The sequence below is a fragment of the Leptidea sinapis genome, chromosome 23, assembly GCF_905404315.1.
Source record: "Leptidea sinapis chromosome 23, ilLepSina1.1, whole genome shotgun sequence".
NCBI lineage: Eukaryota > Metazoa > Arthropoda > Insecta > Lepidoptera > Pieridae > Leptidea > Leptidea sinapis.
The window spans coordinates 6,229,212-6,245,549 of NC_066287.1; the positions used below are offsets into that span (position 1 = coordinate 6,229,212).

The 16,338-nt window shown below is 33.8% G+C and overlaps 1 protein-coding gene across 3 annotated transcripts in view; it reads right to left on the reverse strand.

Annotated features, from left to right (window-relative positions):
* Positions 1-3,909: 3,909 nt before the first annotated feature.
* Positions 3,910-16,338, reverse strand: part of LOC126971352 (potassium voltage-gated channel unc-103) — a 76,495-nt gene continuing 64,066 nt past the window's right edge. For 2 of the 3 annotated variants that reach the window (XM_050817626.1, XM_050817625.1), the window contains 4 exons: positions 14,619-14,696; positions 14,010-14,386; positions 13,276-13,530; positions 3,910-11,232 (listed from right to left, as the gene is read on the reverse strand). In XM_050817626.1, coding sequence (XP_050673583.1) covers positions 11,113-11,232; positions 13,276-13,530; positions 14,010-14,386; positions 14,619-14,696 — 830 coding nt within the window. In that variant the 3' untranslated portion in view covers positions 3,910-11,112. The remainder of the gene's footprint in view (positions 11,233-13,275; positions 13,531-14,009; positions 14,387-14,618; positions 14,697-16,338) is intronic. The other variant, XM_050817627.1, reaches the window with a different exon arrangement.

Consider the following 16,338-nt stretch of genomic DNA (forward strand, 5'->3'; position numbering starts at 1 on the left):
AATGAGGAACTTCAGCGTTCGCGGCCTTCGAGCAATATCTGTCAAGAACAAGGCACAGCAATACTTCAAGCTGGCCCACATTCTAGTGCTCTCAAAAGGTCCGGCCACATTATACGGAGTATTGCTGTCATCTCTGTTCTGGCGCATCCCAGTATCAACACGATCCATTTGACCGAGTGCAACACATAGCTGTGGCGTTTTAAAGAATCAAATGTTTTATTAAAGTCAATAAATGCTACATAATATATCTTTCTAAATTCATTATACTTCTCAATAATCTGCTTTAGTGTATGTATATATATGGTCCAAGGTATAGAACAAAAATATATTAATATAATACAGCAAATATACAAAAACAGCAAGTCGAGAATAAAATTGGAACCCATTGGTGACAAATTTGAGATACAGAAAGTAGTTAGGCAGGGGGCCCTTTGTCACCCAAGCTATTTACAGCAGTATTAGAGCAGATCTTCAGAATTCTTTGCTGGGAAAGAAAAGGTCTTATCATAAATGGAGAATATCTACATCATTTAAGATTTGCAGACGACATAGTACTATTGAGTGAGAATCCCACAGAGTCTGTATTATCTATTTTTCTTTATACTTTTTATTTATTATGAACAACTTTGAATGTGAAAAAAAATTCTGAGTATTTAAAATTTTGCTCCCCTTTTTTATTATATTAATAGTATCACACTTTCATTAATTACCTAGTCACAAACCAAGAGTAGCATATGCTACTATATACTTTGGGTGAAATTGAACAAAATCAAAATATTTAATACATACATTTTTTATAAACTTAAACTATAATAAAATCTAAATGTCCACGACCCCCACACACTAACATCCATATTTATCATATAATTGTTCACATATTCCCGGGACCTCTAGCTTGGTGGGCAGAGTCACTATCTACTGGGTTATATAGATCAGTTTGAAATATATATACTACCAAAATATTGAAATGTGGATTTATATTGCCTCAAATTATATTTGCAGTATTTATTGCATATCTATATTTAGTATAGTTATATTTGGCATTGGGCAATCATACATCCATGGATTGCTTTGGCCAATACAAAAAAAAAGTTTTAATATTCCAGATTTTACAAATTTTAAATATTTTTTGAGTGTTAATGAACATTTAACTGTAGCAATTGTAAAATAATACTTTCTAAATAATTTTTATTAAAAATGGCCATTGTTGGCATATTTCATGGGGTTGGGGATGGGTTTATCAGAATAATATTATTTGTGTTGTTAATGAAAATGGCAAATCTTAATATAATAGTTTTTGTTTCCTTTTTGATAGATATTATTCAAGTCTTATTTCATATTCAGATATATTATGCTGTGTATATATTTTTGGCACATAACATGTGTGTCAACAACACCACATACATTGTTGGCTAATTATAGCAAGGCCATAATTTTCTCCATTCCCATTTCATACCACTAATTCCATTGGTATATCCACTTGACTTTTAATGAAATGTATTGGTGGTAAGACAGTATTGTCACATTCACACTTTCTGCCCGACACATAGTCAAAAGATCCAACTTTACTGCCACATTCACTGCACTTCAATTTTCCTTTTGTCCACCCTGTTTCCTCAACCTTGCTCTTGATCCACTGCGGTATTGCTTCATCTAGGTGTATATGTGTTTGAAGATTATAACTGCTGCAAGAATCTAAGCAGGATGTTGATTTGTGATATGAAGTTTCGAAATTGTCTAACAAAATGTGCCTACATTTTCGGCACATAACTATTCTTCCCTTTTTCATCGTCATTTTATTGTTATGATAATATTGAATAACTTTATGTGCTGTTACTACATACTTCTTTTGTTTTTTAATTTTTGTTCTTAAATTATTAGAATCCTTATTCCTGAGCTCTAGAGTATATACCATACTCTTATTGATAGTACTCTGTGCGCCTAGTCTAGTCTGTCAAGTGCTAAAGGAGATCAAGTGTCAAATTAGTTGTTAATTTTGGCCAAAGAGGATGTAAATCTTAATACTACCTTATTACGTATTTTACAGGCGGAACTGGCTTACAAAAAAATGTAATTCAGTTTAGTCACGGACTAGTAAAAATACTTTTTTACACGTCCGTGAGTTTAGTATGAAACGTGCAGTAAGATTTTATACGCACATACTATACTTATTTACTACTTACTTTTATACTCCTATTACTACTGCTACTACTCCTAAGTAGTATGAACTTATGACAGTTTAATTAGTCGTATTATTCATTAGTAGAATTGGCGACATCGATATTCTACCTAACCATTGGAACTTTTCCTTCTCTTATCTGGAACCACTGTTACTCTTATTGCATAGAAGAATTTAAATAAAATATGTTCTTTTAATTATTGTTATAAAATAATTTTATGTAGGTATTATACTTGTAGTAGTTTGTACTGAAATGATTGCAGTTTTTCAAATGAGCACTTTATATGAGATCCATGGCACAGAAATTCAGTACATCCATAAGAGATAAAATGTGAATTATAAGTTCTTCAATTCTTTGAAATCCCTAAAAAATAAAAAAGCCTGGACAATAAATTCGTCATACTATTTATGTTTGTGTAATATGTTTTAAAGTTATTTTGGTTTGGTATGCCATAAAATTATTTACCTATAGCGATCTTGCATACCTAGGTGTATTTTATTTTGTAGTGTTGAATAAATGAATGCTATACTCTGATCATCATTTTGCCTTCACACCAATTATTACACTAGCCTTTCCGCATCGGCCGTGCCCGCGGGCACTGGTAATTCAAAAAACAATGAGAGCGGCTGTGCCGCGGGGCACTTTTTTACCTCATCCAGTTTTCACCCTTATTAGGTGTACAAGATGGTTTATTTGCCTACGCAGTTATGAACGAGTGAATTCCCAAACACATTTCGATCCGTTACGATTCAAGGCCACCAATATTCGACGTCATAGCTTTACGGACAAAGCACTTATGTGTCCACTTGTTCCCGGCCGGCGCAGCGAGCGGTCGTTATCAAGACTTTACACGAAGATCGTTCTTTGTGGAGATTTAAGCTTTATTTTATAATTAACATATACTATTCATTACAAAAACATAAAAGGAAATAAATAAAACAAGTAATTAACAATAATAACAATATTTATTTTAAAATATACCTATTTTTACACTTTTTTTCGAATGAAAAGTCTGTGTGAAAAAAAAAAGAAAGACAATATGAATAATTTATACATGGTCTTATAGCATGTTTCAATAGCTTTCAGTGACAGTCACTCATATCACCCTAGTTATAAGCATTTTATAACTACACGTAAAATAATACACACGGGGAAAATGCCGCGAAATTGCCGGAAGCTTGCCGATCAATAGTGTACAGCGAGATCCGGAGCGCGCCGATCCGGAAAGGCTAGACGGAGTGATCGTTTCAAATGGGTGCCAATTGTTTATTATGTACGTATGTCATTTCTATTGGTGGTAGTTGTAGTTTTACTATCATACTGAGAACATGATAATATTCAATTTTTTATCGAGTATCTAGAACCTACAAAATCACTTAGTATAATGAATAATTTTTTGTTATGGTGCCATATGTTCCTTGATGCTGCCCAAGCTGACCCAATTTACACGTACAGTGTGATGTTGCCAACTTACATGAGCTATCCTTATTACTCGTGCAAAGATTACGAGAAATGGACAAAGATGACAATACATATTATACTTACTATAAATAAGGGTGGCAACAACTCAAAGCAAGCTACAGCTCCGCCCAGTGAAATAATTGTACCGAAACTTAGTGATTGATTTATTTTTATTTTTCTCTCCATCATTTGTTTATGCGGATTTTCGAACATATTTCAAATTAACAATAGGAAGATGTACATATTTTCAGAAAAGAAAAACAACATATCGCATGTGCGTGATATTTTAATTTATTTTTTTGAATAACATACTCGAAGAGTACATTTCGCTGCTTATAAAACTTTCACAGATGTCTATAAGATATTAGCTAATGTGCTGTTTATTTAATATTAACGGAATGCGTATCACATATATTATACAGATCTGAGTGATAGTGTTAATATCATTGGCCACTCGTACCTGCAGCGCAAATGTGAATTTCCGCAAGGTGGAAATACATTGCTGCATTCTTCAGAGCGGCCAATAAAATTGACGAAAAATTTACAGCGATGAATAGAGTGGTAAATAAATTATCTATTGCTCGGGCGTAAAATTTATAATATTAAATTAGGAACCAAAATATCAATACTTAACAATTTATATTATAATGGTTTAGTTAGGATGCAAGTCACTCAAAATCCAGTCTCACCAGACCGTTTAATAGAATCTGTCTCAAGTTTTAATCTTGAATATTATTCAATTTTCTCGTATATTACGCCATTTAGGGTATGTACCCTACTTAACAATGTAATCGCTACTTTAGAAACATATGACATAATATGTATATGTATACATAATATGTATATGTATATGAATACATATTATGTTATATGTTTCTAAAGTAGCGATTACATTGTTAAGTAGATTCTAAAATACGGTAGGTACTTATATATTTTGATTTTAAACAATCAGCTATACAATTTTATTGCATCCATTCAAACTCGATATTGATATGAACCGAAGCTTTAGTTGTTGAAAGGAATGTAAAACTGGCTTTGGATCATTATACATAAATTAAAAATTAGCAGTTATCTATCTATCAAGGTGCTTGATTGTTAATATTCTAGTAGATATCTATAAAAGCTATCGCATACTGTGTAATTATCGACGATGAGAATAAATTAAGAAAAAAACGCAGTTCTTTTTTCAAATGAATAATAATATTTGGTAATATTACACATCATGAATTTCAATTATTTTACCTACCTTATATTCTTATTTAATTATTATAATAACTCGCAACATGCCCATATTTTCGTGTAACAAAACATGAAGAGCAAGACAAGATTACAAAATATTAAATAAATAATAATTAGATACAATAATTTACCCCAAAATTTTGCATTCCGTATTTAACATTGATACATGTATTAAACGGGCACGAACAATAAAATCCGAAAAAGTGTATGATTCCTGCTCTAATACAACGACAACAGGCATTACTTTAGTGTGCGTGATAAGCTACGTCTTACACTCGCGATACGTATCTCACGTTGTTTTAGTGTTTGCTGAAAATAGAGGATAACAGTTCGACGTGTTCACTGCTCTCACAGTCAATCTAGATGTAAAAATTATATAAGGGTGAATGGTGTAGTCACATAATGTCTAAATGTCACAAAAATAAAAAAAAACAATAATGGCGACGTGATGTAATTAATATTGAAACATATACAACGTAGTGCCACAATTCTGACATTAAATAAACGCACGGGTAGAACTATTTAACCGTATTTATAATACTTAATTATAAAAAAATATTCAAAAATAAAATACATAATTAATTCTTATAATACTTAATGCATAATCAAGTTTCCCTAATATCATCTAGTAGTCGCGCGCTCTCGGAGGTACTGACACCTACATCGTGCCGTATAATGCGACCACGTAAGGTGAATTTATATGAAATTTATGTGAAATAAGTACTTTGTTTGTAAATTTCGATTATTTTCTTTAAATTTTAGAATTATTCCCGTGTGTTCATTTAATATCGCCATAATAGCAACACGCTAAATATACCATAATTTCATTAATTTGAATTTTATAATTGAGTATCATATAACACGTAAATATATATACTGTCGCGGACATTTTGAAATACTAAAATAAGTGTGAGCCTATTGTTTTGGAGATGAGATGAATTGACATTGACAGACACTTGGAAGTATACAAGGACTAAAGTATGTATTTTATTTATATCTGTATAATGAAAGGATATAATAAATTATTTTATCATTTGATTTTATATAGTTTGATTTTAGGTCAAAAAAGTTTTGAAAATGACTCAAACGAAATACAGAATGCATAATTAGGGGCATCTTAAGTGCGTTTGTGTTCAGACTAACATTATAAAATTTCGATCACAGACAAAATTTCTAATTTTATTATTACTTTTGCACATGCATTATTTATGCGCACTGTTAGATACTATTTAACCACATAGCTAAATTAAATAAATTTTAATATACTGTGGGACAGTATAAATTTATTTCAGAACATATAATAATATAACATATGCATTCCTAACGAAAAATAGACATGTACTTATAGTACAAATCAACGTAGTTTTGATAATTTGATATTGTGTATTTAAGTAAATTATAAGTTATATTAAATTTAAATAAATATGAAGAAACTATAGATGTATTTACCTGTAAATTTAACACACTTTTAAATTAATATATTTTGTCGTAATACACATAAAGTACGTACATAAAATGCTTGCAACATTTTTTTGTCATAACTAACTAAGAAGTCCATAAGTTAATATAATAACACTAAATAACAGTGAATTTGTGCTTTAACAATCTAAGAATCATAATAAACATTTCTAGATGATACTAATATAGTAATTGGTTAGAAGCCTACCTATGGGGTGCAGTAAATATAAAATAAGTAAAATTGAATATAATTTGAAGTAGTATAATAAAAATTAATTAAAGAATAAGCATTTATTCGATAATAAATCATGACTTGAGATAAAAACCTGTGCAACCTATAATAATGTTATTACAATGCTGTATTTTAAAATTTATCTCAATAAATATCCATAAAAATCATGATTTAAAAGTCTTAACAAACTTACAATAGAATTAAACTTATTCTAATCACTTGCTACTTAAAATAATAAATTATACACCCTGTGCTCATAAGCGCGCCTCACGCGAAATAGCTTAGTAATGTGATGAAATTCCGTAAACTAATGAATACAAAAACCTATTTTATGCATTTATTTATATTAATTACATTTGCGTATAATATGTTCAACTTTGACAGCCGTTTGACAGTTTTATGTCAGTATTCCGAAAGGCATCTCAATACGTAATCCAACAATATGCTTGATCGTGCTTACATACTGAGACTATGTCTGGAATACTGACCAAAGGCTCTTAGACTAAGATCTATATAGTGTACTTAGACTTTACTTACGTAAAAATTTGCTAAGCTTAACGTAACCGTAATCTTTGATTTGATTGAAACATTTCAATAGTCAATTAACATCCGAATTTATGCTGAGCTTAAGCTAAGACAGCTCAATGCATAAGCCAAGTTCGCGTTTTATCACAGTCAGCTAAGTTTTACGTAAGTAAGGTCTAAGTACGCTCTATAGATCTCAGCCTTATACTCAAGTTGGTTTCACGTAGAAATAATATCTTGAGTTTCTGCGAATAAATTCACAATTGAATTTCTTATAAGCCGTCGCGCGGACGGACGGTACCAAAATCACAGGTTCTAATATTTACAATACTTACGGCCATACATACTGTGATTGACCTCTTGGTAATGTGCTTAATTTAATAATAAATTAATAGTTAAGCCAATTATACACAAGCACTGACCTCTATTATATACCACTGGACTGGCAGCTGTCAAAGTGTTTTTGTGTAGCGAGAGTCTGCTACTATAGGTACTAAAACTAGTAATGACAACCTCAGCAAACATCGATAGATGGTGTGAAACTATTTACAAAAAAATTGTGTACTTTATTACTTTGATTCTAGAAGTATATATAACACAGAAAACGAACGAAATTAATTCAAAATGCACAAATACTTCAGAGTATTGTACGTTTCTTCGCAGATATTTTTATTACTTATACGTCAAAATTAGTTCTCTTTACGCTCGCGAGTGTTGCTTCAAATAGGCACAAAAAATTGCTGTCGAACGGAACAGCCTGACCAGTGGTATTTATACAGGTCAGTGTACAAGACATTTGTTTAAGACATTTGATCCACGCCATGGTTGAAAATATTTCATGAAAACAGTAACATCATAAATCTTGCTCTATTCAGTACCATAGTAGCAGTTCAATATTTACTTGTAGTTTTGTTGGTACATTAGAACATAAGTAAAAAAAGATCTCATTTTATATTTTTAAGTCTATTAGCCTAGAAAAACTCATGTCGAGAAAAAATATTAAAACAGCAATAATATAAAACAAGAAAAATAAAATAAATGAACTGCTTACCAAATAAATTAAATAATAACTATTAAATTATTCTAAATTGTATTTTTTAATTACACTTAATTTATTATATGTGTACATGATTGTCTTTCATAATTCACAGGAATGTTCGCAGTTTACGGTCGGTATTCCAGAACTTTATCATTGATCACGGCTTGTGTATTGAAACGCCTGCTGGAATACTGACCTAAGTCTAAGGACCTAAGCATGTGACACTTGGTATTAAGTACTATAGTATTGCGTTATTGTTACAATTAGTTTACAATCAACGCTCTAATTCTACTAAAGCAGATACCTACTATAATGCTTGCGTTCGGTAAGTAAACACTACTATACAGCCAAGCAGCGATTTCTATACTCATAATATAGTGTTTGAGTCAAAGTTTAGATAAACTATCTAAATCACAATTGACCAATTTGCATAAATATTCCTACATTATATCTACAAGAACCACGATTTAATGGTGAGTGTTTCTAAACTAGATAAGTTTTCTTTCGGGTGATTGTGACCTGTCTTTTTTTATCAACAAATGCATACCTACCTTTGTTTGTTAGATGAAGAATCTATAAGCCAGTACATTTTTTGTGAAAGCATATTGTTTTTACTAGAATTATAATAACATGGGTCCATAGATTATAGATAGGTGTCCGCGCACTGGCTCCAACAAGATAACGCCAGCGTATTAAGTTATATTCTCTCTCTACTCTCGTAGCAAGTAATAGGTAGTTTATGGGCCGCACTGCATATTGCGTTTTCTAGTATGTTGGTACCTATATAGAGCAGGCGCGCTGACATCCACTTATAATCAAAGACTTATGCCTACTGATATAACTATTGTAATTGTATAATAACACATTAATTTAATTTAATTCAAGTAAATTAGAAGGATCTACGTAGGTTGTAGAACCGAAATGTAAATTAAAAACATAAACGAAATGTACAATGATTTGTACATTTTAATAATTTCAAATAAAAAATATTTAATAATGTCATAGTAAAAATTGTATTGTTTAAATATTTAAGCTCACAAATTAAGTCCGATTTATAATAATATGCTTTTTAACAATTTATTTTTATAAAAGTATTTGTTAAAATGGACGCATGTGCGAGGGGGTAAGTAGGTACAGTAAAGTAAAAATACGTTTAGCAAATTTTTAGTGAAAATAGAAGTATATGCTTGTGATCTTGAATTAGGTCCATATTCTAGATGTTGTCTCAAAATGTCCATGATCAAGTATATGTTCTCTTCCTTATGCGCAGTTATGGAGACAGGGTTAACAATAAACTTGATGTTAGATTGAGTTCAGTATTCCAAAAGTTCTCAATACGTAAACCGTGATCAATTAGGTATTTTCTGTCTCTTTTATGCCCAGTGATAAAAACTGTAGCAAAACATGTTTGATCACGGATTACATACCTATTGAGTCAATCTTAGCAATACGGCACTGAGAGGTTTTATGGAATACGGACCTAATTATTCGTTTTGAGATTGATTTGCCGATGTTGTCATCACTGTGCTCGAAAATGGACTAAGCACATCCTTATGAGAAATACATACATATTTATAAGGTTATTAATATGATTTAAAGCATATTTCAATCTAATAACCGATTATCACTAGCTATTTCGACTCCATTTATGTTCCGGTTAAATGTGTATTAACTCAATATATTATTGTATATAAATAACCACTGTTTGTAGAATTTAAATTACTTACGATAGGGTTAAGCGTAGACACAATAAATTAGAGGAAACATAAAATGAAGCTCATGCTTTTAATCCAATGCGTCTTCCCATTTAAATACCTCAGTATGAAGCCTTATCTAAGTTAGTATCAATATATATAATTATTAATTATAACGAAGTTAACAACAGTTTTTATAAAGTACACGTAGGTATAGACTACAGAGTGATCTTATTATTGCTTAGAATGATATTAATATTATTTGTAATTAGCGATATTGAATTTGATGCGCTTTGCAAAGGTTAACGTTTGAGCCACAGCTAAGATAATTTCGAAACTTTAATTAATTTAGCTTAAGTACTCACTTATTCATAATTAATTATTATTTTGTAGAATTTACGTACGCCGCCTTATTGCTTTTATAAAATAATATATATGTATTAATAAGTAAAGATTTCTCAGTCAAAGTTTGATTATATATTCAAAAATATTACAATTAAATGCCTAATATTTTATGCAATACTGAACTCAGCACGATTGTTTTTTATCCTATAACTATGTCAATGTCAATAAACGCACTTCAACAAGGAGTAGGTACGATGTCACCTAAGTGATGTTCGATATTACCTACTACTGCTACATTGTAAAGGCAAGGACCAAGGACGGGTTGAAAGCGTTTGTCGTTTACTCTCTCTGGAAACAGTTCACGGTCTAACGAGTACGTAGTGCCTCAGTCTTATGTACATCATATTGGTAAATGTTTGTTATACTGCGCGGCTGAACCTACGGTTACGTAATTTTATTAATAATATGTAAGTACTTATGTATCAAATATCAAGAAGGGATGAAACTTATAGTGTAAAACAGAAGCTATAAAATTTAATAGCTCATGACTTATGGAAATAGGCGTAAGCTGATGTTGATGAATATCACTAAATATTTCCAGTTACGAAACAATAAGCACTCGACACGTTCACCGATTTTCGTCCATAACTATTCAACGTCAATTTCAACAACACGTTAGTATCTGTCTAAAATTCGGTTGAATTTTGAAAGAGTTTCTATAAATGGACGAGCGAATGCACTTTAAAATCGCTAAGATGACCCGGTAGGCGTTCAAGTAAAAAATTGGTCCATCAGTGATCAGAGGAAGGTCCGGGCGTCGTCGCGGGGCTGGGTGATGTGCCGGCAGAAGTGGAACCTGGTGCGAGCGGGCGCCCGCAGCGAGTCGCACGAGGCGGACTCGGCCGGCGAGCGGGTGGACGGCCGAGCGCGGGCCTCGCACTACCTGTGGAACGAGTGCGAGTGCGGCGGCGGTGGCGCCGGCGGTACGGGCGCGTGCGGCTCCGACGCCGACCGCTGCACGCCCGGTGCGCGTCCGCTCCAGCCCCACTCCCACTGGCTCTGCAGCATCAGATAAGCTCCGTCACAAACTATAATATATCTTAGCGTGGGAAAGAGAAGAACATCTATAAAGGAGATATAGCAAGATAGAAAAGGTAAGCGCATCTATTGTTATTGAAACAGATTTTGACTTTACTCTTTAGTATTTTGAATATTAAATTAGCTAACGCACGCATTGAAAAATTAAAATTCGTCACGCATTATCCTGCTATCAAGTCGTCTATACGCTAAGTGTTATGCTATATAATATCCATTATATAGTATTGAACTAATCAAGAATACTTTTGATGCTTGGGAGGAAACACAGAATGCCCTTGGTATCTTCTGTGATTTATCTAAGGCTTTTGATTGTGTTCAACATTCAACGCTGGTCAGGAAGCTATGTCTTGATTGGTCATATATAAATTTGATTGATCTTCTCATTTCATATCTAAACTATGGAATTCAGAAAGTTAACGTAAAAGGCAGGAGATCTCCTGGGACTTCTCTTAGTAGGAGGGTACCACAAGGGTCTATTCTCGGACCTTTCATCTTGCTCATCTTATTTATTTCTTTATTAATTTATACATAATCCACAGCACTTAAAAATATTTAATTAATACATATAAATATGACCTGACAGCCAAAAAGGGATTAACATTTTAAAGGCCTGAATTTTAAGCAATCAACACAGTAAAACACCATGAATGTATTCGGATAGGTGCTAGTCAGTATACAATTATATACACACGTGCGCGTGTGTGTGGAAGTGTATGTGTGTGTGTTTGTGAGTGTATTTGTTTTTATTTAATTTAATTAAAAGATACCTAACTAACATGAAATAACTATCTTAATAAAATCATAAAATTATGTTTCAACTAATATTCCTAATATATCATTTTTGAATTTGAGTTTATTGAGGTGGTAAATATCAATCGAAATAAACTTATTATAGGTGTTATGTAACCGAGTAATTATAGAATGTTGTGCGTAATTTTAGGACACCAGAAAATAAGCATGTGTGCCTTTTTGGAGTACAAAAATTTAAAGTTTTAGTGGTTACTTCCTGACAGTCTACATAACCGTAACAAAGCACATGTAGAAGAGATAATTCAAGAAGGATTCGTCTGTTTTCAAGACTAATGAGTTGATGGTGCTTACAAGATTCATCATAACCTTTATTATATTTTATATCTTTTTTTATATTTTTTATATTCGATATTTTATCTGACATCGTGTACTGGTTTAGCGCTAATAACCTAATGGAATCTGCTATATTTCTTGGCATTACTCTGGATTCCAAATTACAATGGGGCCCCCACATTGAAAGATTGGCTATTAGATTTAGGTCTTCAGCATACGTGGTCAAAAAGATTAGACAATTAACCGACGTCTAGTTTACTTCAGTTATTTTCATAGTATTATGTCCTATGGTATATTTTGATATGGAGCAATGCTGCCGATATCAATACTATCTTTGTGCTGCAGAAGAGGGCTATTCGCGCTATTTGTAACCTAAGTTAACGGTCGTAAAGAATCATTGAGAGAATAATTCAAATATGTAAACATCTTGACTGTGGCCTCTCAATATATTGTAGATAATGTAATGTATGTATATAGGCACATAATATGTGAATTTACTAAACACTGCCATAGCCATAATGTTGACAGGAGGAACAGACACATAGCTAAGTCGAGTTAATAAGTCTTTTGTGGATTGCGGTACAAGCTTTTACAACAATATCTCAGAATTTTTTCAAAGCAAATGTATTACGAAATTCAAAAGATTTGTTAAAACACGCGTGGTAAAGGTTACTATAAACGAAATACTTTTTTCATAATACGATTGGCAAAAGAGCGACCGCCGCCAGGCTATTTAAATCATAAATTTGTAAATATTGAAATTTTCTTTAGAAAAAAAAAGAGCAAGCTTCATACGCCCTTTTTTCTCCGATGTGAGGCATTCGTTTCCGAATGGTTAAAAATTAGTGACGTTCAATATTTCAATTAATCCCTAAATTTTGAATTAGTTGTGTTTTATTGACGTAAATATATATAACGTACCTCATTATTGTGTGGTACCGACAAGGATGCTTTGGCTAATGGTTGCGAAGGAGTATGAGCCGCGGCGGTGGTGTGATACACGCCACCTACGTCGCGACCTTGCAGCAGTTGGAGGATTCTTCGAACATCAGCTGTGAGTCCGTTCTCGAGGACAGCGACCCGGCGACTTATTTCTTCTAACCTTGTCAGAACCGTTGTAATTGAAGCGCCGTTAGAGGCTGCACCGACGTTTTGATACTGAGGTGATATAAAGTCCTGTGAACGAATCAATATTAATTCACATATTAAAACACTTTTATTACATTATCTACTTTTACTTAGAAAAAATCGTAATAAGTAATGACATTACTCAGATGCCAAACAGGCTTGGGATCAAGCTGCTCAACTTCAGTTAGCTTTAACTAAGTTGTATCATAAATGTAAAATACATCAAGTATTTAAAGTACTTGGAAAAAATGAGTTATTATCTCAATTTAAGACATGTAAAAGTGCTATTTTTAGGGATACATCTCACCAGAACACCACGGTGGCACAACCAGTCGCAAGCCGTAAGCTACCAAACTAATTTTAATACAGTCACCGGAGGCATGACGCGTCCGAGCTGGTCGCGCCACCAAATTGGTTACACAACCAATAAAGCTGTACATATTATTAGTTACATGCGGCGACTGGTTGCGTCACCGTGGCGGCCTTGTGTAATATAGCCCTTATGTCCTTACAAAATTCATACAGACCTGCCCATTGTGAGCTCTTTCCGCGTTCATTAGAAGGGCAGTGGGTCGACCGGTCATGTGCAGGTTGACAGCTGAATGAGGAGCCGATCTAGACGATGGCGTGCGACCAGCTGATTGCGGTACCGAGGGAGCGAGGATGTCGTCACAAGAGACGTGGACGGGCGCAGGCACCGGTGGACTGGGCGACGCGTTCGTGTAGTACGAGCTGGGGTTTGTACTCAGGCTCGAGACCGGCAGCGTATTGCTGTGAGCCGGTGTGCTGACAGCGGGCTCTCCGGCGGCCGCTGACGTCAGAGGAGACGTGTCATTGAGGGGTCCTACCGAGGACTGACGGCGCACCGCCGCGCGACCCCGATACGTCTGCGGCGTCGACTGAGCTGCAATTAAATAAATATTTATTAATCAACTATTCGTTCCATCTCTCTATCTGTTATATATTAATAATAATGCGTAAAGTACACAAGGATTATAATTAACTGATCAAAAAATTCTGACATTATAAAAGTAAATATAAATTTGCATTGAATGTAGGTATACAAAAATGAGCTTAGGGGTTTTGATAATTTACAATGAATGTAACATGCACTATAACTCTGAATGCATACTTACAGTATTTGTTGTGCAGCGGCTGGTGCGTTTTATGGTGGTAGAGGTCTGGGAAGCTCCGTTTTAAGTGCGCAAGCATGCCTGCACACAAGGGCCGCGCTCAGAGCAGAGCGATGAGGAAAATATTTGTTAAATATAATATTCTGATGTTATATTTCTTTTGATTAACGAGTATATTACTAAATTGAATAAAATACTTTTTAACGAAGTAAGACGCATGTCATTACGAATGAACGAGCAGCCGCCTGCGATGTCGCCAGTGTAAATTACGCTTACGTGCTGATATGACCATTACACTTAAAACCCAGACTGGCCAAAACCTGTGTAAATAACGCTTACATGCTGATCTGACCATTACACTTAAAACCCAGTCTGGCCAAAAATTTTGATAATAAGCATCTTAGATATTTTTGTCTAGGTTAATATTAAAGCACAATAATGAAATGTCGTAATAAAGAGCAGAATTGCGATGATTGCCGTCCACAAAGTGGACATGGAGCTGTCGATTATTTTAAAGACATTTCAAAAGCTAGTTATCGGTCATATTTCATGTATCATCGTACTTGCTATCCATTGTCAAGAAACTTCAAAAGCATCAGTCAGTAGGTAAGTATCAGTTATGTTCGAATATCGTACTACTATCATCTGTCGAATACCATAAAATATCGGGACGGCCACGTGCTGTTTGATCTGCTAATTAATGTTAATGAAAAAAGGCTGTGAATACTGTTAAAGTCACCGAAACGGAAACAAAATTTATCACCAGTAATCAAGATTCCCGCTAGGATTCTTCCGCGTACATCATAAAAGAAGACCTCTTGTTTGGTGCTTAGGTGCGTAAATCAGTCCCTACAGTTAAAGAGAGGCTCGACCAAAATGTTCTGATACTCGGGTTAATACTACAGAAATATCCTTTCAATTGATTAGAAAAATTCCATAATTGAATGGCACTACAACAAGCAAAATGATACAGTTTTGCTCAAAGCTCTAAAGAAGCTTTACAAGTGGTCGCGAAAGTGCGTGGTAGTCATCGTCCTGCGTCAGTCATTGTTTAGTGAAGTATGTATGTACCAGTGTATGGAATTTTTTGGGTTTAGTAAAGTTATTGGAAATTTCTGGTAGGTTCAGGATCAAATCGAACAGAGACAAAAGAATGGAAAATGTGTAAGTAGGATAAAAAAAGTTAAAATAAATTTCTAGTACAATTAAATTTAAAGATGGAATGGAAGAGAATCATTTGGAAAATAGAACAGATCTGGGGGTATATAAGCCGTACAAAGCGAGGCCTACGGCAGTTCTAGTTCAGACTCAAAAGGGAAAAGAAGGAAGAGAAGAAGAAGTAGTGAAAAGTGGAAAGTGATTAAGAAGAAAGAAGAAGATAGAAGTGTCTTAGCAGGGAGTCACATAGCTTCATCTTTGCGAAAAAGGAGAAAGACTTCTGCCAAAGTGTTTCAAGAGACTGTGTGAGATCGTACTGGAAATCCTCTTAGCAATACGCTTTGTAAAGTTGTAGCTTGGGCTTTCTAGGAAGTTTCCTAGGTGTAGAGTTCTACACCTGGTGACAAGGTACGAACTACGCAAGCTGGGCTGGAAGTCAACGTTCCAGAATTTATAAGAGCTGAAGATTAGCCCTCGTCTACCCCAAATCTAAATCCTTTGAACTAAAAATTATGAGTTGTAGAAGACATGGTCTGCGACACGCTGACATCGAATCGCTTAAGAA